This window comes from Anguilla rostrata, chromosome 9, assembly GCF_018555375.3.
Source record: "Anguilla rostrata isolate EN2019 chromosome 9, ASM1855537v3, whole genome shotgun sequence".
Taxonomy (NCBI): Eukaryota; Metazoa; Chordata; class Actinopteri; order Anguilliformes; family Anguillidae; genus Anguilla; species Anguilla rostrata.
Genome location: NC_057941.1, coordinates 5,908,839 through 5,933,117, shown reverse-complemented (window position 1 = coordinate 5,933,117; position 24,279 = coordinate 5,908,839). Strand labels below are relative to the sequence as shown.

At 40.1% G+C, this 24,279-nt stretch overlaps 2 protein-coding genes across 4 annotated transcripts in view; one reads left to right on the top strand and one right to left on the bottom strand.

Annotated features, from left to right (window-relative positions):
* Window positions 1-24,279, bottom strand: part of npat (nuclear protein, ataxia-telangiectasia locus) — a 27,672-nt gene extending 3,393 nt beyond the window's left edge. Inside the window, exons 1-17 of one of the 3 annotated variants that reach the window (XM_064349947.1) lie at window positions 23,802-24,279; window positions 22,682-22,781; window positions 6,716-6,834; window positions 6,469-6,529; window positions 6,271-6,349; window positions 5,885-5,925; window positions 5,412-5,666; window positions 4,997-5,072; window positions 4,153-4,285; window positions 3,842-3,933; window positions 3,522-3,606; window positions 2,915-3,011; window positions 2,606-2,710; window positions 1,141-2,496; window positions 801-913; window positions 615-702; window positions 62-107 (exon numbers count right to left, since the gene is read on the bottom strand). In XM_064349947.1, the coding sequence (XP_064206017.1) occupies window positions 62-107; window positions 615-702; window positions 801-913; window positions 1,141-2,496; window positions 2,606-2,710; window positions 2,915-3,011; window positions 3,522-3,606; window positions 3,842-3,933; window positions 4,153-4,285; window positions 4,997-5,072; window positions 5,412-5,666; window positions 5,885-5,925; window positions 6,271-6,349; window positions 6,469-6,529; window positions 6,716-6,834; window positions 22,682-22,712 (2,777 nt within the window). In that variant the 5' untranslated portion in view covers window positions 22,713-22,781; window positions 23,802-24,279. Of the gene's footprint in view, window positions 1-61; window positions 108-614; window positions 703-800; window positions 914-1,140; window positions 2,497-2,605; window positions 2,711-2,914; window positions 3,012-3,521; window positions 3,607-3,841; window positions 3,934-4,152; window positions 4,286-4,996; window positions 5,073-5,411; window positions 5,667-5,884; window positions 5,926-6,270; window positions 6,350-6,468; window positions 6,530-6,715; window positions 6,835-7,257; window positions 7,481-8,080; window positions 8,139-22,681; window positions 22,782-23,801 lie in introns of those variants that run through there. The other 2 variants (XM_064349945.1, XM_064349946.1) reach the window with 2 other exon arrangements.
* Window positions 12,862-22,483, top strand: tmprss2 (transmembrane serine protease 2). Its single transcript, XM_064349949.1, has 14 exons — window positions 12,862-12,940; window positions 13,312-13,373; window positions 14,598-14,775; window positions 15,329-15,421; window positions 15,892-16,002; window positions 16,162-16,291; window positions 17,650-17,766; window positions 18,091-18,134; window positions 18,353-18,521; window positions 18,606-18,775; window positions 18,916-19,011; window positions 20,864-21,006; window positions 21,888-22,040; window positions 22,179-22,483. The coding sequence occupies exons 2-14, from the start codon at window positions 13,359-13,361 to the stop codon at window positions 22,194-22,196; spliced, it is 1,437 nt and encodes a 478-aa protein (XP_064206019.1). The 5' UTR covers window positions 12,862-12,940; window positions 13,312-13,358; the 3' UTR covers window positions 22,197-22,483.

Here is a 24,279-nt window from a genome sequence, read left to right as displayed (position 1 = left end):
ATAAAGCAACACAGGTCAAAGAAAACAAGAGGCAAATGGCCCCATTTGCGATTAAACTTACTTTGGGTCCAAGGTCTTTGTGGATTTATCCGTTGCACTAGCTTTACCTGGAGAGGGAGGGGGAAAAAAACTTTTATATTAGTTTCTTCTCACTGTATTTTGAAACATTCCAAACTGATATTGTCAGGCTAATATGTACAGTGTCCGTGAAAATGTATTTTCCCCCTTCCAGAGATCACATTTGTTGCACTGAATGGTTTCAAATCTTTAGACAAAATGTAATATTACACAAAAGGATCCCAAGTAAACACAACACAGATTAAAAAAATTTTCATTTATTTGATGAAAAAAAGTGATCAAACACTCATATCATCTGTGTGAAAAAGCAATTTCCCCCATAAACCTAACAGGTTGCACCACCTTTACCAGCAATAGCTGCAACCAAACGCTTCCTATAATTTGATATCAGTCTTTAACATCATTGCGGAGGAATTTTAGACCACTCTTCTTTGCAGAACTGCTTTCAGACAAATTGGTAGTTGTTCCAAGCATGAACTGCTTGTTTTAGGTTTTTGGTTCAAGACAAGACTTTGACAGGGGCACTCCTGCCTTACCTGAAACTGCTCGGTCCTTGGGTGCCAGCTTAGGCTTTTGTTTACCCTTCCCCGGGGTTTTCACACCTGGAGCTGTCACCTGTAATAGCTGGTAAAGCATTAGATGACAATTAAATGCAATTGCATTACTCAGATTTTCAGACAAATATGAATGAGCACATCCCAACGGTCAGCTTGAATGTTTACCTGATTTTGGACGACAGTGAACTTTCCCACACTGCTTTGACCAACGACTGATACTGGGACCATCATGCTTTGCAACATGGGCTGGGACGGGGATGATATGAACAGTGTTGAGCCTAAAGGGATTTTTAACAGTTAGGGGAAAAAACAAACTGTTGCAACAAATTTCAGAATCATCAAATGTGTCTGTCTATAGGTGCAATGACACCGAGTATAATATTGCTACTTCTATTTAAGGAGACAATACAACCTTCATAAATAAAGAAATCTTGGCAATCAATGGAACTTAAAGTTCCAAAGAAAGCTATAATGCGGGAAGCTGGTTTCTGTTCAGGATTCGTACCAGGTGAGTAGGCCTGCGAGACGTCCTGAGCCACAGAGATCACCGGGCGGGGTGGCGTCGTCAGCATGTGCGACGCGGGGGACGCCTGTCCCAGCGAGGGGCACCCGGGGAGCACCATCAGCTTCGACTGCTGGCTGACAGCTGCTGGGTCGGCCACGACGAAGTAGCTGCTGGAGCTTCCGTACGGGGCGGCCCCAGGAACCAGCTGGATGTACCCAGCTTCCTGTGACAGGTCGCCGGCGACGGACAGCTGGACGCCCTCCTCAACGCCACGGGCCGGCAATCCCATCACGGCCTCCCCGATTTTCCCCGTGAGGAGAGGGTTGAGGTCTGCCCCCTGTAGGCAGCAGACGGCCTGGACCGTCTCCTCCTGTGTGATGGAGCAGACGGCGGCTGCGGAAGCCTTGGCGGGGGACTTGGCGGGGGAGGAGAGAATGATGGTGGGCAGTCTCTCCCCAGTGATGCTCGACACCGCCTGGCTCAAGGCCAAGTCGCTGGATTGGTCATCGGCTTCGTCGCTCACTATGATCTTGAGAGAAACTATTTTGCTGGGGTCAGGCTCTTTGAAGGGGGTGCTGGGTGCACAGGTGGAGTGTGCCAGTATTGATGGAGCTTCAGGAAGAGCTGTCCCCAAGGGCACAGCCACAGAGTTCGGTTTTTGACCAACAGGGCACGTCGAGGAGTGCGTTGATCCAGCAGCATTAAGCTGAACGGTTCTGTGTTGAGAAACAGGCTGGGATGGAGAGGGGGAAAGATGTGGCTGAGATCCAGGGGTTTCAGCTGAACCGTCAAACTGAGGAACCACAGCCTCCGGCGCTCCGGCTGATCTTGCACACGGATCAGTTCCTGGTGGCTTCTGAGCACCAGCGGCAGTTGAAACCGATACCGATGCACTGTTGTTCATTGAGAGGCTAGCATTTTCCCCGCCAGATTCTTTGGAGGCTTGTGGGCTCTCCTGGTGATCCGTTTGGACAGCCAAAGGCTGGACCGGAGAAGCAAGCGATACTGCAGTCTCTGTGGCCTCAGCCACTTCCATGTCGTCATCCTCCTCAGCTAGCACAGAGCTTGGCATGCCTTGTGCTGCTGCTGAAACAGAGTCCCTGCCAACGCTGCTCTGTGCTTTGGACTGGGCACTGCCCGACTTCCCGTCACTGCCTGCCACAGCCACAGTCTCGGTCGCTCCAGCCTTTGTGTGGGGATTGCCTCTTTTACCCAGTGCAGGGCCACTCTTCGACGCGTTTGAGGCAAGGGGTGCCGTTTTTCTGGTTTTCTTGCTTTTGTGGTCTTGCGCGCTCCTCGTTCTCAGGATTCTAGAACTTGTTTCTGCCCCAGATGTTGGTTCTTCTTGGCTTGTACCTTAGGTCGGAAATTACAAGTCACAAAATGGATACACACCGATATGCCTTAAGCTCTGGAGAAAGGCTGTGTCAACAGGGAGAAGGGCTGGAATATACAAGGACCCTACCTGGATCCCTGGTTTGAGAGGAAGAATCTGCTTCATCACTTTCCTGTGTAGTGTTACTGAGACTGGTGTCAAACTGGCTCTCTCCTTCGCTGTCTTTGTTTTTCCCTTTGTTTACAGAAAACAGAAATTAACACTGGAGGATAATCGTGGCTTGCACATTTCAAAAACAAACCTTTCGACGGAGCAAAATAGGCACAGTCCAGCATTGGCAGAAATGACCTACCACACAGTTTAAAAGATAAAACAAACTTTTGTTTTGCTTATTTAAGGAAACTGTGTTAAATGTAGTGCATCTCTCATGTTGCTCACCACAATCAAACAGGTCAAAGAGAGCTTGGAAGGCAGGATCAGACTCTGTCTGCTCCAAAATATCCTGGATGGCATCATCAGACATGTGGATCTCCCCCTGAAGGGCAGGAAACAGGGCATCAAGAGGAAGCATTCTGTCATTGTGCCAACACTGAGGATATGCACAATGAGTACTACTGTATTTAAAAACTCTAAGCCTTACAAGCTTGAATAGTCAAATAATCAAATCTCCACCCCAGTGCTTTATGAAACTCCCTGTTCTTGACGTGCAAGTATTTGCCATGGCAGAGATCTGCAGTCACATGCTTTCAAGCAGCAAAAATAATGTCAGCAAAACACAGTTTTTTTGTGTGGTTATTTAGTTCTGCTATATGATCGTTGATGACAAAGAAGAAGCTTTACCAGTAAATACTGATCAGAATAAATGACTAGTGATCACATGACAAGTGGGTCAAATGACAATGTTTTTCTTATTTCCTAAAAGGTGGGCATGCTGTATTCACACCAAATCATTACACATTCTTGAAAATGTAAATGTAATGCTAAATATTAGTAGTATTTACATCAGTCATGTTTTCTTGTGAAAATAACAACAATAAAGTCATACCTGGAGGCCCAATATTTCATCAATGGACTGATCCGGTACCACAGTACTACATGCCACTTGTTTAGAGGACTGTGGATTAATGTCACTAGAACAATAAGAATAAAATTAAAAATCTTATATATTCATAAGCATCTGCCATGCCAACCACACAAGGCATAAAACATTTAGCTGCATTTGGCGAATTGCACACTGAATTTTTATAATGACCCAAGCAAAGATTTTAAATAGCTTTCAAAATCATACAATACTGTCTGGAACAACATTACTATGGTTAGTGTCTTATTTGTAGGTATTATAGCTAAAACTAATAATGACTTTACCTTCCCAAGATCTTATTGATGTTTTCAGCCAGCTTTTCTTGCAAGGACTTGTCATTCAGTATCTTTTCCCGAGCATTTTCAATAACCATTTGCTGGAAAACAAGCAAACGTGACCAACTCAATGAGACCGAACAGGAGGTTTTTCCCTGAATATGATTATAAAATTATGTCAAATCATTCCTTGACACCTTGACAAGAGCCATCTCCAGCCATCTGATCATTTTCATTGGCTATATTTACATCACAAAATTAAGTTTTGATCATCATCCTTGTAGAGAAAAATGGATTGCCTCTTTAGACACAGAACTCACTGGGAAGTTCTCCGCAACGCCTTCTTGGAGAGCCTCATTCTGCTGGTCAGGGATTGGGCCACTAGAGGGCGCTGCAGTGCGTGTTGTCCCAGACAGCCCACAAAGCCCTCCACCTCGCCTCCTTGGGGAGTCGCTGTAACAAAACCACATTCAGTCCAGACCACAGGTGGCACAAACACAGACGAATAACAAACATCGACAAAACAAAGGCCAGACACTCAATACTTTTGCAAAATCGTACAATGTTCATGCTTAGTAGTATTTATCTTCCTCAAACCAGCCAGGAAAGAGATTAGAAAATTAGGTGATACAGCCTCTGAGCCAGATAAGTAATACTACTAAGCAAGCTGGCTCATGCTTGGCATCAAAGCTAGAGAGAAGGAAATACTTTCAGGCCAATAAATAAGATGTTCACACTTCACAGACATGCAAAAAAGTGGCGTTAGCATAATCTTTGCAGTGGCGTTAGCATAATGATAGCATGATAGTTAACTGGAGGAATGAACTCTATTGCAGAATTTACGACATGCAATTGGCTGAATCATGGGAAAGGCGGGCCACAGGGAAGCCTTTTGGTCATGGACCTGACATAAAAGCCAAAAATTCAGCTAATTTTAGCACAGTGGCACTGTTAAAGCTTAAAATTAAAACACAAAGCAAGTAAGCTTGACCAATGTATTTTTCTCTCTGTAAAAAATACAACTTTACTTTCATTAAAAGGTCAGTTTCATTAAACTGGCCTATAAAGTTTACTTTCCAAAACCATAGCTGTTCAGGACTGTCAAGCACGATGAGAACCTTGTTATTTATAATAATGGTATTAATGTTAGTAACTGGTCTTCACCATTTCCGGCGTCCTGGGGACAATGGTCCTGAGTTTATTCTGCGGTCAGGAACAACAATGTGCAAAGGTGATTCTCCTGCAAAGAAAAATGAACAGTCTTAAACCTTTCTTCCATTCGCTTCCATCCACTACATCTGTGATTATAATAGCTGCACAAACTTCATGTCATCATAACACAACAATGCTCAAATTTTTACCAAGCTATATTTGATTTCAAACGGTCTATAAGAGATGCTCACAAAACTGTCAAATTAAAAAACATTCTTAAGAGTACTGTATCACTTTCATACAAGTCATACAAGTGTGTTTATGAATTGGCACATTAACAAAGAAGGCCAAAATTATATATGATTCGATCCAAAGTGCCCAAATGCCAAAAAAATACATTAAAAAATGACTGTGTCCGAATCCTTACTGTTCATGTTGATGACAAGCCGGCCTACGTCCTGAATCTGAGGCTGACTGACACAGAGCTGGGAGGGCCTCGTCTGCAAAGAGCTGTAGCAGACAGGCGTGGAATGTCCCAGCATGCCCTGGGGGGTGGCCAGAGGGCTGGCGTCGTAATGGGTGGACGGTGGTGGAACCGCGAGAAGTGCCGTGCTTGGGGATCGGGTGCAGGACGACAGCGATCTCTGCCCCCTCATATTCATAATCCCGTTCCGCGTTCGGACTGCCGTCAAAATGAAGACAGGAGGCATGCATGAAACATGAGGCAGGGCATCTCATCATGAAGATATCAGTTAAGAGGGCACTACATTACACCGTGTTCTATGTACAGCACAAAATACCTTGCTTCACGCAACAGCATGCTCTTTGATTATGTTTATGATATGTTGTTGACTTCCTTACCTTTGCCAACACGCCTGAGGAATAAAATCGGCTACTTACGTCTTTGATTCTGGTAAACAGCAGGAGAGTTCTGCATAGACCTGGTTTGGGCCAAATAAAGCAAGTCAAACAGAGTTCTGGAAAAAACGAATAGCTTTCAAAGTATTCACTGATAATAAATATCACTGATTCTCACTCTCAGCACTCATGTCTTTTTTTCTTGCGATTACTAAACCAAATAAAACTCCTTGCAAATGTCGTAGTTCACTGAATTTTTTTCTTATACTGCCTTTTGATAATCCAGTCTGATTAAAGCAACCCAGGATAATCAAATGATTACTACTAGTACTACAAACAGCAACTGCTACCAACAAAGTCTCTACAATAACAAACTATAAAATACCTGCAGTGCAGTTTTGCTATATATGTATTTTTCATTTCCTTACTTGATTTGATTCAGAGTGAAATCTAATTTTTTCCATAGAGATGTCATCATTGCCGGCACCTGCGTCTCGTGACATGATTCTTGTGAGAAATGAGATAAAAAGATAGTATTAATACGCACAGGACGTACAAACATAGCTACAGTACACAGCTAGTAATGCATAGCTAGTAATGCCTTCGTGTCTTCAGATAACACTTACCCTTCGCTTTGACAGCAACATATTCATTCAAAATTGTTGTCAAGTTTTTCCCAAACAAGGACTGCAAATAAACATAAGAATAATTACGCATGGTCGCATATTAAAATAGATTTGGACAATGTAACGGTATTATTAATGTGTAAAACAATAACATGAGCAACGTGAGCGCAAACAGTGATTTTCAAATGTGGAAACGCGATTACAAAAACATTCGTTACATTCTTTGAAAAAGTATCCGCGTACTCACAAAAACACAAGCCGGAATAGCCCCATCGTCGGTGCTGTGTTCCGCATACTCCTTTAAGTTTGAGCTCTCGAGAATGAATGCCCTTGTTGTGGCACGGAGCCCTTCTTGTTGCAGATATCCTTAAAACATCAAATAAAATGAATGATACAAACAATGTCTTAGTGTCACGTATTCAAACACCACAATGCAAAGGCAGAATCATAGCTGGGAAACTAGCCATCTACCCAGCCAACAATAAAGTAGCCAGTGTCAGTCAAAACAAACGTCAAACTGAACAGCTAACACATTCTAATGGAGTTGGTAAACGATAATAACAGCTAGCTAAATATGGAGCGAACGTAACGAAACTTGGAGCACGATACTACTAGCATGGAGTGGCGACGTATCTAGCAACTGTAGGTCTTCAAGGGAAAATTCTACCTATCCGACATTATTAATAAATATATCGAGCCATCTACTCATAAGAACTCAGATTTCAAACTGACCACGCTATCCGGCTAGGCTGTCTAGATCAACAAAGTGAGGATTTCAATACGGCTTACCCAAAACAAGTCTTGCGATGTCAGATGGCAGCAACATAACTAACTTGTAACGGCGGGTTTTTAATTTGATACTACTTGTACATGTTCTTGTGCATAACGCAGTGCAGTTATATAGCTAGCTAGCTGTATATTGGGTTAGACTCCACGTCTCTGTCTCTTTGAACACATCTTCTTGACCGAAGCTTTCTACATCCACAAAAATGGCGCGGAAATTCATTGCATTTTACCCGGAACTGGTCGAACCATGTAGTGGAAATGCAGCATGGGCAATGTAGTTTAAAAAATCTTCTCTATGTATACAATACTCATTAGGAACATGTTTACTGGTGTTTGGCAGACGGTCTTTTCTCGAGCGATTTACTACGAGAGAACAAGTGCATCAGAACGTGCGAAATTAATGTTTTTAAGGATTGAGAGTTTGCGAACATTGTGGTTATTTTTTATAGTAACCCTGAAAAGTGCCAAACTCTCAGTGCTGTATTGGTATGGAGCATATCGCCACATCATTCGCAACACCAAGCAGTAACATGGCGGGATGTCATTCCTGCCATCCCAATATCGGGGTTGAGAGCAACGGTAATCATAAAGGTAGACTCCTAGAGAATAAATGTGAAAACCTAGGATCAACTGTAAACTAATTCAGTTTGTCAGGGAAAATATGAGAGGATCACACAATAGCGAGATTTACAACATGACCAAACAAGAACTCAATGCAAAACATTTCGATAACGTAGCAACAAGAAGTGCAATCAAATTAAAGTGTAATTCACTTTTGTACCGAGTTAATTCGAAAGTGTGTGATATGTAGGCATTGTCTGCTCACCTACTGTCTGTAGAGGTCGTAATTGCCTTGCAAGCTTACACATGTAACAAAGCAAGCGAACACACGGCAGGCCTGAGAGTGAGTTTGAGAACCACTGCTCTAGAACTAGATGCTTGAGGTTGGAACTTGCATACAGCTTGACCTGTATGTGTGCTAAAACGGTTATATTCAGAGAACAACACATGGCCAATTAATGCCATGATGGAACATTGTAATTTTGCAGTATGCCTGTAGTAACTTTTGACACACCCTTTCAGTTCAGTGTAACCTGGTCACAGGGGTCACCTTCTCTAAAGTTATCAACTGTTGGTCCCGATTGGGAAGACAGCTCATTGCAAAGGATAGCCTAAGGAGTCAGAAGGCAGAGCAATCCCGATTGCACTTTATAATAAATGATATGACTTTCACATTGTTAATTATACAAAGCATAAGAGAGCAAACCTTTAATAATTAGAAAGCTATATTTATACAATAGATTAAAAAAAAAATTTAAAAAAAACATTCACTCAGACTGATGAAGTCTGGAAAAATATGCATCACAGATCACCACACAAGACAGGATATGGAAATAAATAAATAAAAGCTGGTCATGCCTGTGGTTAATTATTAATTCATTGTTTTGTGAGCTTGACGAAAGTCTGAGCCTATAACTCTGCTGTTTGTACATTCCAAAGGCCAGCTCAATGTTGTTTATTTTCTGTCTGACTTACTCTTTCTGCCTTTTCTGGTTATTTATTAACTATGAGGGTGTTGCAATGATGGAGAAACTATCCCAAATCTGAGGCTTGAATGACAAAATAAGGAACAAAATCATTTATAATTTCTTCTATAAATGAATTCTCAGATGTTTCCTAGATTTAAAGGAATTAAATCTAGTTTAAAAATGTAGGTGCTACAATCCAAGGGTGTAATTATGCGTTTAAAAAAAAATTAAAAAACCATAGACATAGATGAGTCCTTAAACAGAATTATTTAGCAGGCCTTCCCTAGTCTGTGCTAACTGTACCCTCAGGGTCATGCAGCAAGTCGATCGGTTGCAGTCTGGCCTCCCACAACTGTTGACACCTAAAATTTGATGATAAAATTGGGGCATCTTACTTCCCACTGTACCAAATTAACAACAGTGAGTTGATATATGTGCCCTATATAATGTCATGCACTGTTTCTCAAGAGCATATCAAGGTTTCCAAGCTGACACTCCCTTAGCCCTGACAACGAGAAATTCCAAGGTGCATTTCCACACCGGAAGCGAGTCATTTCCATTAAGGCACAAATTGTCCTTCATCAAACATAAACATTGAGAACATGTTTGGGGGTTGCATTCTGACTTATGTGCAAATAGAAAAAATATTTTATGAAAAAGTTGGACAATCTTGTAAAAATTTACACAATATATCTCCTGCCAGTTAGCCTACTACATAACAACTATATGGCAGTTGAGGTTTAATATATAATGGCAACATGCAGGTAAAAGTTTATTGGGATAGCAGTAACTGTATATTGGCCATTTACGTGACCATACCACGAATTAATGGACACGCTAAATGTAACAAAGTTCTCAACAGTAGCAGATTGGCCACATTTCACGTCAGTCAAGCATACCGTCTGTCAGATTGGGATGAAAACGGGAAGATTTATGCACCTTTTAAAATGATACGGCGATCTACCAGCATGGCCTCTGTGATCGACGTATTGGTAACCCCTGACATACACTTTAATTTATTTATCATTCATGGTCAAGGAAAAATGATTTAATCTGTACCTATGTGTTACTTTCATCGAGAATGTGTGATACCATGCATGTATGTGTATGCATGTCTCTCATTGCCTACATTTATAGTGCTTTGTATGTGTGAGTAAGTTGGCATTTTTGTATGTTTAAAACGTGTTTTTCCATCATATATCTTTTTGTACTATTTGTTATTAATTATAATAGTAATAGTTTTAATAGTAATTCATATATAAGTCATTACTTCAAATCTGTGTAATCAGCATGTACATAATAACATAATAATAATTAAAGATACAAACATAAGACAATACATAGGTTTACAGGATGGTTCAGGCAGAAATATGGCCAGAGCCTGGCTACTCCTTACCCAAAACAAAACAATACTAAACCTCCTTACTGGGGCAAAGCCATAGGAGTGTGACGAAGCAAACAAGAGTCTCAAATGGGGAAGGCTCAAGGACTCTCTCGAACTGCAGTGTCTTCATGCTTTGTCCACTTGGGCTGTCAGATGGACACGTGCGCATCATCAATCAGGCAATCAGGCCTCCAATCATCCAAACCCTAACCCGAAACCCCTAGAGAGAAGTACCGGTCCAAGTGCAGGGAACAACCGCATAGTTCAACTTGGACCCTGATGGTTAAACTGATTAACACTAACAACGAGAACGGCAACAACGCAATCTATGGAAAAAAATACAAGTAGTCGTTAAGACAGTTAATGCACCTAAGTCACCTACGAAACAGCTGCCTAGTTACAACCCTAAGCGTAGTCATTTACAGGGGGGAAGGAAGGGATGGGGAGAGGTGCAGCCTGAAGAGGTGAGTCTTCAGTCGTCATTTGAAATGGGTCAGTGTCTCAGCTGTTCTGACCTCCACAGGGAGGTCATTCCACCATCGTGGGGCCAGAACAGACAGGAGATGTGTTCTGGAAGTGCAGGTGCGAAGAGGGGGAGGTGCTAGGCGTCTTGAGGTAGCAGAACGGAGGGATCTGGCTGGCATGTAGGGTTTGAATATCTTGTGGAGTTATGCTGGGGCTGATCCCTTGACTGCCTGGAGGACTGAGACAGGCACACAGAGACTGCTCAAAGCAAGGGAACATGACAAGCCCTTCAGGATGCGATAGACTGCTACAACAATAATGAGAAAGGAAGTAGAAATAACAAATGAAGTAAAACTGCGGCAGTAAGCCAATCAACCAAAAAAAGTCTATTTGGCCTTCATATAAAATTAGGCCAAAAATGACAACTGTTGGGAATATTTGCTTGACACAGTGTATTGTGTGACCTGACCGGTAAATTTCACCATGAAACAACTGAATAGATGAAAATAAACCCAGTCACCCTTAAGGGGGAAAAGACGCTCATCGCTAAAGAGTAGGGGGTTCCATGGTGTTCTGGTTAAATTGCCAACCAGCCTCTCTTAAGTCGCCACCTAATCATCACCTGATTTCATTGTCAAAATATTGTTCTCTCCCTCTCTACCTCAGCTGCACATTGGTGGTGGTAGAAGTGTGTAATTCCACAGTCACATACAGCAATATTACTGTAATCCATGGTTTTGTTTACTGTGAAATCATAGTATATGGTTGTCATTCAATGGTAATTTGGTAATGCAGAAATCAATGTTTTTACACTGAAATGAATTATGCTGAACTACAGAAATTAGTTTTTACTTAAAATGTCTATATTATTATTATTATTATTATTATTTTGCTGTTGTATGTTTAAAAAATGCCACCCAAAGAGAAAAGGAGAGGATTGGTACCCAGGTTGGTCATGGAGGGCTTCGAATTTGGAGATTATGGACACTAGATGGTGTAGAAAACCATCTGCATGTAGTGTCCTTTTTGAGAGCTCTTAGGCATTTTGAATACTGTTTAATATTAAAATAAATTAATTGAACTCATCAACGAATTTTTAAGTTAGTTCAGAGTTTCAGAGTTAAATGTTAAATGTGTTCAGCTAATTTACTTGCTGCATTGACACAGCGTCATATTCTGGATGCTCCAAGTGATTCATGGAAAAGAAACAGCTAGCCTACCTAGTCACAAACATTTATAATATGCGCACACCAGATTCAACACTTGCTAGATACTATTGGTCCCACATTCCAGAGTGGACGATTAACACTTTTAGAGTTAAATTAACACTGGACATTGTATGGTGTGTGTTCAGCTATTTGCTTTGCAAAAGCTTATCTGGGTGTAAGGAAACAAAAGGCAGCTTTCCTCATCTATTTAGACGTTACCGCAACTCACTTCACGGTAAATTACCAAAGTTGCCTCCGCGCCAATGCTTATCATACAGTGTCTCTTTTCACGAATAAAGCTTCATAATCTGAGGATGTGGCTGGTCTACATTGGAAATGTGTGTCCTTGACTGAAATTAGCATTTTAGAAAACATCTCCATACGCGCATAATAGGGCGTTTGCATTTACAGTTACAATTATTTCTCCCCTCTGTTACAATATTAGCCTACCTACTACGTCGTACGAATGTAACCTCGGACTTCTTGTACTTTGGTTTAAATTGTACCCGATTACAATTACGATTCTAACTGAAACGGATGACTCCTGACATGTAAAATCAGTGAAGCAAAATTCAATAGTGCTAGGCAAAAGATTTTCTGAGTAAATGAGCAAAATCCAAAAACTTTTACATTTACAGCGACTCCCCACTACTTCTCGGCCACCTGTCAAACTACATCCACAGCCTCTATGAACAAATCCCGACATTTCTTAGCCTATAAAAAAATTATTCCGCGTAAATAACTTTTATACTCATGCCCAGTAACACCTGAATTCTTCAAAATGAACATCCTACCTATGCAAGCATGTCATTTAAAAATATTATAGGGTATCCAAACCTGAACCTTTTTTTCAAACCTACTTGTAAACTGTCAAAATGAAAGAGACATAAGACGGAACAGACTATAAAACACATGATCTGCTATTGTGCTTACTCGCTCCGGCTGGTGAAATCTGAATTGTGTGGTCGTCGTCGATTCCTAGCAAAGGAGTGGCTTGTCGTTGCAACTAGTTGCTGATTACCTCGACTGGACACGGACAAACTGACTTTTCAGAAATTAAGTTTACTTCCGGCAATCAGCACCCGAAGAAGCTGGCTAAGGTATGGTTGGTCTAACTACAAATAAATTGTCATCATGCGTCTGTAGGTTTTTTAAAAAATAAATAACGAGTAATCGGCTGGTTGCTCGGCCTCTATTTTTATTATATTTGTAATAATTTTATTCTTTATTTAGCCTATGAAAAAGTCATCGGTAAGCTCAAGTATAACTGAAGCGAGTAAAGCTTATCAATGACAGCACGTGTAAAATGTGTCCGTTTTGATGGTTTCACAAAATGAAGGGTCGATCGAAATACCCTTTAGTTGCGCGCTTGAGATATATATTTGGGGGATCTGTTATTCGCCTGTATTATTCTATTTTTGTCATGTTGTAATATGATTGCGATCTATCCATTTCTTTCTTTTCCAAACAGATTTGTCTGTTTCAGATAATGAACCCTAGCTGTTAAGACTGAATACAATGGCAACAAATGAGGTACACCCATCCTACTGCTATTTCCACTCTCCCAAGTTTTATTTTATTTATTTTAGTGAAAGCAATGGAGTTTTTTCTTTCTTTCTGTTGGCAGTATAGGTGTATTTGTACCAGGGATACATGGTCAAAGACATAAGAAATCTATTTGAGCCTCTTGTAGGCTGTCAAATTAAATGGTAGAGACTTCTGAAATACAAGGGCAAGCATAAATATGGTAAGGAAAATACAGTGTAGTCTGTAAGTATATGGCACGACAGTGACACTTCCTCCTGGTCAGGGTAGCGGGACGTCCCCAAGCCATCCCAGCGCACGTTGGGCACGAGGCTGGAACACACCCTAGACAGCTCACCAGTCCATTGTATGGCACACACCATTTACTCACACACACACACACACACACACACTCATAACTAGGGGTAATTTAGACTCTCATTACATTACATTACATTAGAGGCATTTAGCAGACGCTCTTATCCAGAGCGACTTACACAACTTTTTACATAGCATTTTACATTGTATCCATTTATACAGCTGGATATATACTGAAGCAATGCAGGTAAAGTACCTTGCTCAAGGGTACAACGGCAGTGTCCTTACCCGGGAATCGAACCTGCGACCTTTCAATTCACCAAACCTGCATGTTCTTGGACTGCGGGAGGAAACGGAAGTCCAAATACATGCAGGTTAGGCGAATTGGAGAATCTAAATTGCCCCTAGGTATAAGTGTGTGTGTGTGTGTGTGTGTAAATGGTGTGTGCCCTGCAATGGACTGGTGAACTGTCCAGAGTGTTTCTGCCTCTCGCCCAGTGGATGGGCTCTGGGAGCTCCTGCGACCTTGACCAAACTCCGCACAGAAAGGCCCCGGCCAGATTTAAACATAGGACCTTCTTGCTGTGAAGGCAATGGTGCTACCCACTGCACCACGCACAGTAAACCCTGACCCCACCCCCCCCGCCAACATTTAATATTTAGTTTATAATCCAATGTGCTGGAGTACAGAGCCAAAACAACAAAAGTTGAGTCACTGTCCAAATAGTTATAGATGGTACTGTATGAAACATATATGGTCGAAGTGCTTGATATTGGTAATAACAGTTATTCTGTGCTCTATAAAGTTTCACCTTATATTCAGAATATATTGTGTTGTATATTACAGGCTTTTCATTTAAATAATATTTTGTGTCACTGACAATGTTCTTTTCATATTATGTTTTCCTTTTGCAGAATTCTAATCCTTACTATGTTAACTATGGTTTTCACCATGGAGAAGGGAAGCCTACACACTGTAGTCCATCCCAACAGGATTATCATGGTTCTCCTCCCCATGCCCCCCAGTATGGTCCACCACCAATCAATACCAATTTAATCTTAACCCACACAAACCCTGTTTACACCAAAGAAGGTATGGTACTGGAGATATTTTAAGTGTTCTTTGCTTTTTATATTTTTCGTTTACCTGTGATCCAGTGACTATTTTCCACATTGTTAGTTATACATTACTTCTAGTGCTGATGAGTCAGGGTTTATCTTTCACTGATAGCTCCTGGTGTTCTGTAGGTGTTACTGGGAATAGCCAGTGATAGCTGTGAACTGAGGAATCCTTGTTGTCACACCCTATACTAAGCACACAACACCATTTTTTTCTGCCACCACAAACTTCTTACATTACTTCCATTCATTTAATAAGATAGCCCAACCTGTGATATTCGAAATACATATGCCCAAGCTTGTGCTTGTGTCAAATGACTTTTTAGACACACTTAGTTTCTCTGTCAGTATAGTATTGTAATAGAACTGTATAGCATTTACATGTGCACAAATACATGATTGAAAACATTGTTTATGTTCTAATGAGCCTTTTCCAGGTGAACAGCAGGTTTCATGTAAAGGTTTTATTTTTGACACTCAATTCACAGCCAGTTTATGGTAGGTTGATAGTATTTTCTTTCTTTCAGGAGCCAAAAAAAGCCACTGCAAGTGCATTGCAGTTTTGGTAATTTCCGTGTTAGTACTGCTGTCGGTTGCTGCGATTCTGGTTTGGTATTTCTGTAAGTACAGGGTTTCCAAAACCTCTACTGAAACTCTAACGTCACGTCCGTCGTTAATTTTGCCTTTAGCTGTTAGTAGCATTTGTTGTCCAAAGCGGCAGCCCGTTTTTATTATGTCGCATTCCGCTTTAATCTTCCTCTTTAAGTCAGATGTGACATAATATGTTTCTGACATCCACTTTTGGGTAAGGCATGAAGGCGAGACCCTGGTTCGCTGTAGTAATTAAATATCCCACATACCAAAATGTGCAGTGGGTTTTTCCACAGGAACCAAATTACTAAATTTTGCTGTCTGGACATCCACTATTTTAATTGACAATCTCACTAGCTGAGCATTATGCCACAAAAACGGCTGGTTTGGGTTCTGCATGTATGTGATGGGTATGCTGATATTCCCCCTTCACAGTAAAGCACATTGTACGTTGTGAAAACATATTTTGCATTATTTTAACATCCTCTCTCCTTCTCAGTGTTCTTCAAGTGTGACGTGTCTTGTCATGACAGCGGCCAGTGCATCAGCACTTCACAACTGTGTGATGGGGTGAAGGATTGTTCATCAGGGGAGGACGAAGCTCAGTGCTGTAAGCATCCATTTCATGCAGAAGGCTCGCACAATCTTGATACTCCTGTTTGGATATTCATTCATTTAGAGAAAAATGGACAGGAAGAGCCACTGGAGCTTGCTTAGCCATATATTTCTCTAGTAAACCTAAGACCACTCTCTGCATCTTGTTTTCCAGTTCGCCTCTATGGTTCAGATTTTGTTCTGCAGACCTACTTGCCTGAAAGCCAGTCTTGGAAGTCCATTTGTGCTGATGGTTGGGATGAAAACTATGGGATTGTAACATGTGAGCAGATGGGATACAGCGGGTGAGTTGTCTACTGTTTTAAAAAGCAAACGCCTTATTTGTGTGGGCTTTTATTATGAAAATTTTGCTTCGTCTTTTACATTAAAACCAAAGGACAGACAGTGTCACATTAATTTAAAGTGACTATAAAGGTGAAATTCGTTAATGGTCTCAGACTACATTGTATGGAGTTACTACGGTATGTATTAAGCATCAGAGACAGTGAAAGAAATCAATTGCATTGCCATATCAAATTATATCAGTCTAAACATTTCCATCAGTTCCTGTGTGTGGATTGAATGGGTGGAGTTCAATGTATTATGGGGCTCTGAGCTGTTGGGTCCATGTTCTTCATGTCCTGACATGCTGGCCAATAAATGTTTTAGTCTCGTTGCATATCTCCTCCCATAGCCTGAGGCAAATAAAAGTATTCTCTCCCACTAAAACAGGCTCTATGAGTCTAAGACAAACACTCCTGAGACACTCCTTTGTCACAGATTGCGAACAACCCCAATAAAGTCCCAGGCTTGTAAAAAGAAGTTCAGTACTTTACTGGCACCATCATTTCTTGTAAAACTGTGCAGAAAAAAATAGAAATAAAGTTTGTTACAAGTGTTTAGGAGATTGTAAGAACGATACTTCTAACTTCTCTACATTAATATGCATTAAATGAAAAATTATTTTATTAACAAAATATATACCCAGGCTCTTCAGAGAGACTACCCAAAGTAGACGCTGGAGCACTCATACAAAATAAAGGACGTTTATATCAATTATTTTGTTAAATTTAACAATCAACTTATTAATGATACTACTTACAGACATATATCTCTCAAGGTTAATGAAGAAAGAAAAGCTGATTCATTAACATCAATCATCTTATCTTAAAAATGAAAGTATTTAATGATCTCATCACAAAGCATCTTTTAATAAACTGAGCGACAATACATAATGTTTTTATCATGTGTCTTAGGCTATATATAAATGCTAACCACAAGAGGGAGTCAGCTGCCTATGAATACCACAGAACATTCACCTTGATGGTGCATTTGTGCCAAAGCATGCCCTGGAAATATTCTCTAATATTGAGAAGTTTGGTGTAGACTATTGCTAATTGTTTTCCTTTATGAGGTAGGCTACAGTAGGCTTTATGTCGGGGCTCATATTTCTCGTTTTGAGAAAATGACTGATGAAATCACAGAATCAGGGTTAAAATTTACGGAATTTATGCCGTATTTGAATCAACCGTTATTACAGTTATTGACGTTACTTTGAATATATATTCGGTGGATGTGTAGTGGATACATCCGTCTGTGGTTATTTATGGTTATTTAAACTTATTTCCAGCCACTCTACAATCATTTTAATTATATTCCACAGACAAACTTATGTTAAATCTGGACACGTGCAGTCACAATCAAGTAGCCCCGATGGTTTCATAAAGCTGAAGCATGGATCAAGCCCTGCAGGCCCTATGCAGCGCCAGTTCATTAGCAGGTAAGGAAGAGAAACTACTTTTCCAACCACTTTTCCAGCCAGTTCCTAAAGACTTGGCTTGTTTTACACTTGAACCTTTCTGTTGCTCAACCCCTACACATCTGTAACTATACCAGTAATGTTTTGTCAGTTTAAAGTACGGAGAATGAGAGTGAAATCTACACTTCCATTTAACACGTCTTTTATTATTTAGCAGTTGATAAGTAGTAAGCTACACAGTGTAATAATATTAATTGCTGTGGTAGAGCTTTCTACAGCAGCATTGCCTACGTAAGAATGTGGTGTGTGTGTGTTCTCATGGTTCAACCATTTTGTTCCCTCCAGTAAGTCATGCTCAGCCAGTACTGTGGTAACACTTCAGTGCATAGGTAAGCCTTTATCTTTCTTGTACTGTTTAACTTCTGAAACAGAAGGTGGCATTTTAGCCAATAAGGAGGCATTCAGAATTGCGTAACCGAAACTTGTAAATTGCCTGAAAGCAGCCCAACAGCACAAAAGGAAATGACCTACCATAATATTATGCAAATAGAATATTGTGGCAGAATCATGTGTCATTTGGAAAGTTAACCTTTCTTTGCGGTTCCAGACTGCGGTTCCAGAACAGTCCTTTCAGGGACACGAATAGTGGGTGGCAACATAGCCAAGAAGGGGGCTTGGCCCTGGCAGGTCAGTCTACATGTCATGTTTCAGCACCTGTGTGGTGGATCCATCATCACTCCTGACTGGATATTGACAGCTGCACACTGTGTAGAGAAGTGAGTTCAACGATACAAAGTTTACAGAGACGACTTCTCTCCATGTTATGCGTTCCGTGACTGACTCTCACCACATATTTGTAGGTACTCTGACCCAAGAGACTGGACAGTATATGCAGGCAGTCTCAATCAGAATGAAATGCACTTTTCCCAAGGCTACCTGGTTGAACGTATCATCACCCACAATTTTGACAGCGTGACCAATAACAACGATATTGCTCTCATGAAACTGAGGCGGCCGCTTACAATGTCAGGTAGACCTCCGATCTTCTTTTTTTTGTGCTATATCATGCAGTATATAGTAAGGTTTTTGTAGGTTTTATGTTGTTGATTATGCGATAACATGACCATTAATCATTTCACGAAGTGATTCCTTTTTGTGTGGCACTTCCAGATGTGGTGAGGCCGGTGTGTTTACCTAATGCTGGCCTGAATTTTGCTGCGCCTGAGAAATGTTGGATTTCAGGATGGGGGGCCACTTCGAGTGGAGGTAAACAGCTTTTTATTATTTATTTCACCTTTAATTTAATAGGTCAGGTCAACTCAAAACTAACTGTCATTAAAAAAATGACTTTGTCAGGAGGCTTCCATCAAGACAAGAACAAAAGCAATAACCAACAACTTCACAACACAATTTGCAATATGTGGAATTAAATACAATGCGATACAGTACATACAATCCAACATAGCCTAGAGTAGTGGAAATGTGATAGCCTGCTGCTAGCCAAGTACAGTGATCAGTTAGGGTCTGCTGTATTACCTATGCAGTAACTTTTAGATAGATTGAATGGTAAATGGGCTGCATTTATATAGCGCTTTTATCCAAAGCGCTTTACAATTGATGCCTCTCATTCGCCAGAGCAGTTAGGGGTTAGGTGTCTTGCTCAAGGACACTTCGACACTCCCAGGGCGGGGTTTGAACCGGCAACCCTCCGACTGCCAGACAATCGGTCTTACCTCCTGAGTTATGTTGAGGATGAGTAATTGAAGTTTTGCAGGGTTTTCCAGTTTTGAGCTACAGAAAATTAGGAGTTGCAGCCAAAAAATGGTATGGGCCTTTGGAATAAGCAAGATTTTCAAATTCCCATCCCTTGTGAAGTTAACATATTTTTTTCAAGAGTCAAGAGGCCTTTGATTTTTGAGTTCATGCAACTTCAACCCTTAGGATTGTATTTATTCAGGATTTGCAGGGCTTTTAAAGATGCTAACGAAACAAATAGCGTATTTCCATATTTACTAATGTGCCACTCTGAATGTTTGCACTGGTGAAAGGAGAGAAAAGTGGCTTCCCTAACGTTTATGTGTTCAGGTTATTGCATATGTATTTTAGGACGTTCTGATGCTACACCACACAAACATGAGAGTAGAGAATTGAAATGTATGCATATGACCTGCCACAGCTGATTTAACTTGGCTGTTGGCCCTTGCGGATTGCTGTAGACTGTAACCACTAGAGGCGGGTCTCTCAGAAATACTCAACCTATCACTAAGCCTCTTGTGTTTTGTGTACTCGCTAGAGCCTGCCCTCCCAACTTTGATGGGTGAAAGTGACGGTTTTAATTTCAAGCCTTATTTCATGTCACACACGTAGCGTCATTGAAATAAATAAATAAATAAATAAATAAATAAATAAATACGTACATTTCGCGCCACATTTAATTATTTATACTCACATTTCATGATGTATTTATTTATTTATTTACTTAATTTTGTCCAAAATATTCCTCTATAATACAGATCCTCTACCAACAAATTTGTAGATTTGTTGTGTGTAATAGCCCATTAAAAATGCTTCCATTTAAAATATGACATACACTTTCGTTTATTTGACATTCATGGTAAGGAAAACGCTTCCGAAATTGATTTTGGCCTATGTCTCTGATTGTTTCTTTTTCAATAACAGACTCCAGAGGCAATTAAAAGCCTAGAATCAAGACTAGATAATGAAAGCTCTCTTATACATGCACAAAGGAAGCAAATAAACACACCTTACTAATCAGAAATATCTGTGAAGCTATTTGTCCCAAACATTATGGTGCTTTGTAATGGGGGGACAGCAAGCGAGCACTTATTGGCATGCCTGTGTTTTACAAATTGGTAGTACAGCAGGCCACTAGCAGTGAGACCATTCACCTAGCAAAGTACATTCTCTTAACATCTGACGTCCATCTTAACTGTCTTCAATCTGTTTGCTTTGCTACACTGGTGGACCAACAGCTATGTTCATGGCTTCTACTAGTGAGCACTGTTTACTTGTTGGCTGGGTTGTATCTAGCTTCTAGAAATTTAACAAGCAAATACTTTAATAATACTATAATTTTATGACCGACCCTACGTTCCAGGGCGTGGTTCAGAAGTTCTGCTGGAGGCCCAGGTCTCACTGATCGATCAAACTGTCTGCAACAGCCGCCGAGTGTATGATGGAAAAATCACAAAGACCATGATCTGTGCTGGAAAGCTAGAAGGTGGAGTGGACTCCTGTCAGGTAATGTTCACAAATTTGTTCATATACAAATTTCTTTACACGTTTGCCTTTGTGTTCTCAGACTGATTTTGTGTTCTGTAAACTGAAAGAAGAATTTAAGTTGTGCCGCAAACAAAAACAATGCATTAAGGAAAAGTGCATCGTGGATGATTTCATTTAGTTATTAAATCTGTCAAAGTTATAAATAAAACATTGTTTAATAGCAGTACTTTGTCTGTTTAATATGGAGGACTGAATTTGCCAAAATTAAATAATTAAATAAATAAATGTGGAATTATATAATTAAATAAATAAATAATGGTAAATAATTTAATAAATACTTCATCTCAAAATAATTAAATAATTCACATCTCGTGGCTGTTCTTTTCACAATAAAGTTATATTTTATTTCATAGTAACATATTTCCGAATTGATTTTTTTCATTTCATAATGACACTTTTCAGAATGACTTATTTCAGAATGGCATGTTTATTTCTGAACGCCCTTTTTCATGGCAAGAAAACAATTTTCTGTTTTTTTTTAGCTTGTATGCTAGACCAAAATAACCACACTTTATTTCAATTCAATTCATTATTAAAGCTAAGACCCAAATGCTTATTTTTATATTGGCTCTAAATGTTGACTGAAATTCACATCGCAGAGATGTACTTTTTCTGCATTTCACGAGAACTTTTTGCAAAAATGAATGTAAATTTAGTAAATTTAATGCAGCTCTTGTAGAGGTTTTTCCGTGACGTCTTCCTTTAGAACACTATGTTTTAAAGTATAAGTCATATAATAGACGAAGTCCACGTAGAGGAAGGAAAGATCCTTTTTAAACCTTCATTAGTCGCAGAAAATGTCTGTGAATCCATAAATGGGCCATTTCTTTGTCTCTCAGGGTGACAGTGGGGGTCCTCTGGTAATGGAAAAAGGCTCCGTGTGGTGGCTGGTCGGAGACACTAGCTGGGGTTATGGTTGTGCCCAGAGGAACAAGCCTGGAGTCTATACCAATGTGACGTACTTTCTGAGCTGGATCTATGAACAAATGCAGGTAAAGCTGACTCTTTCAAACGTCAAACTGCAGAATCATGCTGTATCTTCTCCAGGAAATACAAAATATATATTTTTTTATATTAACACATTATTCGACTGAACTGTGAACAATTCTTGTCTGGAATTATAATTACAGAAGTACCAAAGGAAATGAAACCAAACTTGGAACTGCAGCGGGGACAAACTACCGTTCAAGTACTTGTGTAAGCTTGGCCTTACTATCAAATACAACTAGCATATCAAATTATTTTTTACCAAGTAAAATGCATTGTTTTTCAGATCATTTGTTTAACCTGGGAAAACATGTTGTTTTTTTTGTGTGTGTTCTGTTAGATTTCAGAAGCAATAAGTGGTCTTGTCTTGAATCAACGATGAGCTAATATATACATTTGTTGTAATCAATATTTTATTTATCGAAAATTAAATGTGTTTGCGATCATGTGTAGCCTTGCCTAACTTGTAGTTTGAATGTTTGAATTGATGCAAAGGTTCATGCACACAAACACTTAATGTCCTTCTGAAACGACCCAGAAACGATTCCTTACAAATAATGTTATTATGCTCAGTGTGCTACCCAGACATTCATATCACGCATGTTATGAAAAGTTCATTATAATTTCATTTACTAAACAGACTTACCCCCACATTTTCTTCCAATGCAGAATTTCATGTCTCCAGGTGTGAGAGAAGGTTCTGTTTCTGCTGGATTTGCACTGACAGCCTATTAGTGTGTTGAGTACTGTAATACAGGAACATGAACCTATTTCTCAGCTGAACAATAGCCCACATATTTCAATGGTAAATGAACAGTTGTGGCATCCATGGTTTTCTATGGGCAAGCACATATGCAGTTTATGTCTGCTTTTTCATTTTAAATGGGTTCATTTAAAGCGTTATGTCTGTCTTGTCATTGGACCATTGGTTTGCCCAAGTAATTGTCCTCCTATTGTTCGGTGCAGTGGGGCATAGAATGTTCTTTTGCAAGGACGAAGTGCAATGAAAATAAATATGCGAATATAAACCAAAGAAAACCAATAGCAGGCAAGTTGCTGGCTCTCACTCTTCGCTTATTTCATAGCTAGCATTATAGCTATGTAAATAATAGAGATGTGCTAAAAATGATGGTGTTACAATTACATTACATTACAGGCATTTAGCAGACGCTCTTATCCAGAGCGACTTACACAACTTTTTACATAGCATTTTACATTCTATCTAGCATTTTACATTCTATTTATACAGCTGGATATATACTGAAGCAATGCAGGTTATGTACCTTGCTCAAGGGTACAACGGCAGCGTCCTTACCCGGGAATCGAACCTGCAACCTTTTGGTTACAAGCCCAGTTCCTTACCCACTGTGCTACACTCCGTCCAATTCTAAATTAACTGCTTAGAAAAGTGAAAGGGAGAGTTCAGTTTCAGTTTAAACTTCAATTAGCAGGTGCATGAACTGATTATGATTTTTAAAAATATTCTGTGGTGTGGGGATGGCTGGTTTAAGCAGCCACACCTGCCCTGGGTCAAGCTAATTAGACCTGGCTAATTAGATAATTGGTTAAGAATTAGATAATTGGCCAGGCTAATTGGACACGGGAACAGGGGTAGCTGCTTGAACCAGCCATCCCCACACCACATATACTTACTTCCAACTTATCTCAAATTGTCATTCGGACAACTGCAAGGTCTAATACAATTCTATACAATGCCGCTACATTAAAATGTAAACTAAGCACTACATTAAAAAAGGAAGGCTTACCTGTACTCTGTTCCCGCATGAGGGTGTCTGTTTGTTGATGAAGGATGTGTTGTTCTTAGCAACTTGCAAGGGGACCCAAAGGACTTGTGCAGAGAAGCTGATGCTTCGCTAACAAGCAGACGAATAGAGGTGTGTCTCTCAAATTAAAAAGGATTTCTCGTTTTTATTAGCCACATGTTAGTGGAAGGCTATTGAATTGTTCACTCATTCATTGTGAGAAAAAAAAAAAACTGGATTAACTAAAATGAATTAAATTCACAATTGAAATGACTATTTGGGCCTTTGGCAGATGCTTTAGGCAAAAGCTGTTTACAGTAGGTGCATTTACACTCCTTGGGGAGCCTTATTCTGGGAGGAAGCAAATAGGACACCCTCAAGATCCCGTTTTTCTGCCAGGTTAACTAGGAAGGCAAAAAGCAGAGACGTCTGTCCGCGGATTAATCCACATAAGTAGTGAAGAAGTTTATAAACAATGGTA

Bases quoted from the DNA above. Each gene is read 5' to 3' on its own strand.
- tmprss2 (XM_064349949.1), top strand. The intron at 16,292-17,649 runs GTGAGTTGTCTA...TATATTCCACAG, and splicing joins GAGCAGATGGGATACAGCGG to ACAAACTTATGTTAAATCTG. The intron at 18,776-18,915 runs GTAGACCTCCGA...TGGCACTTCCAG, and splicing joins GCGGCCGCTTACAATGTCAG to ATGTGGTGAGGCCGGTGTGT.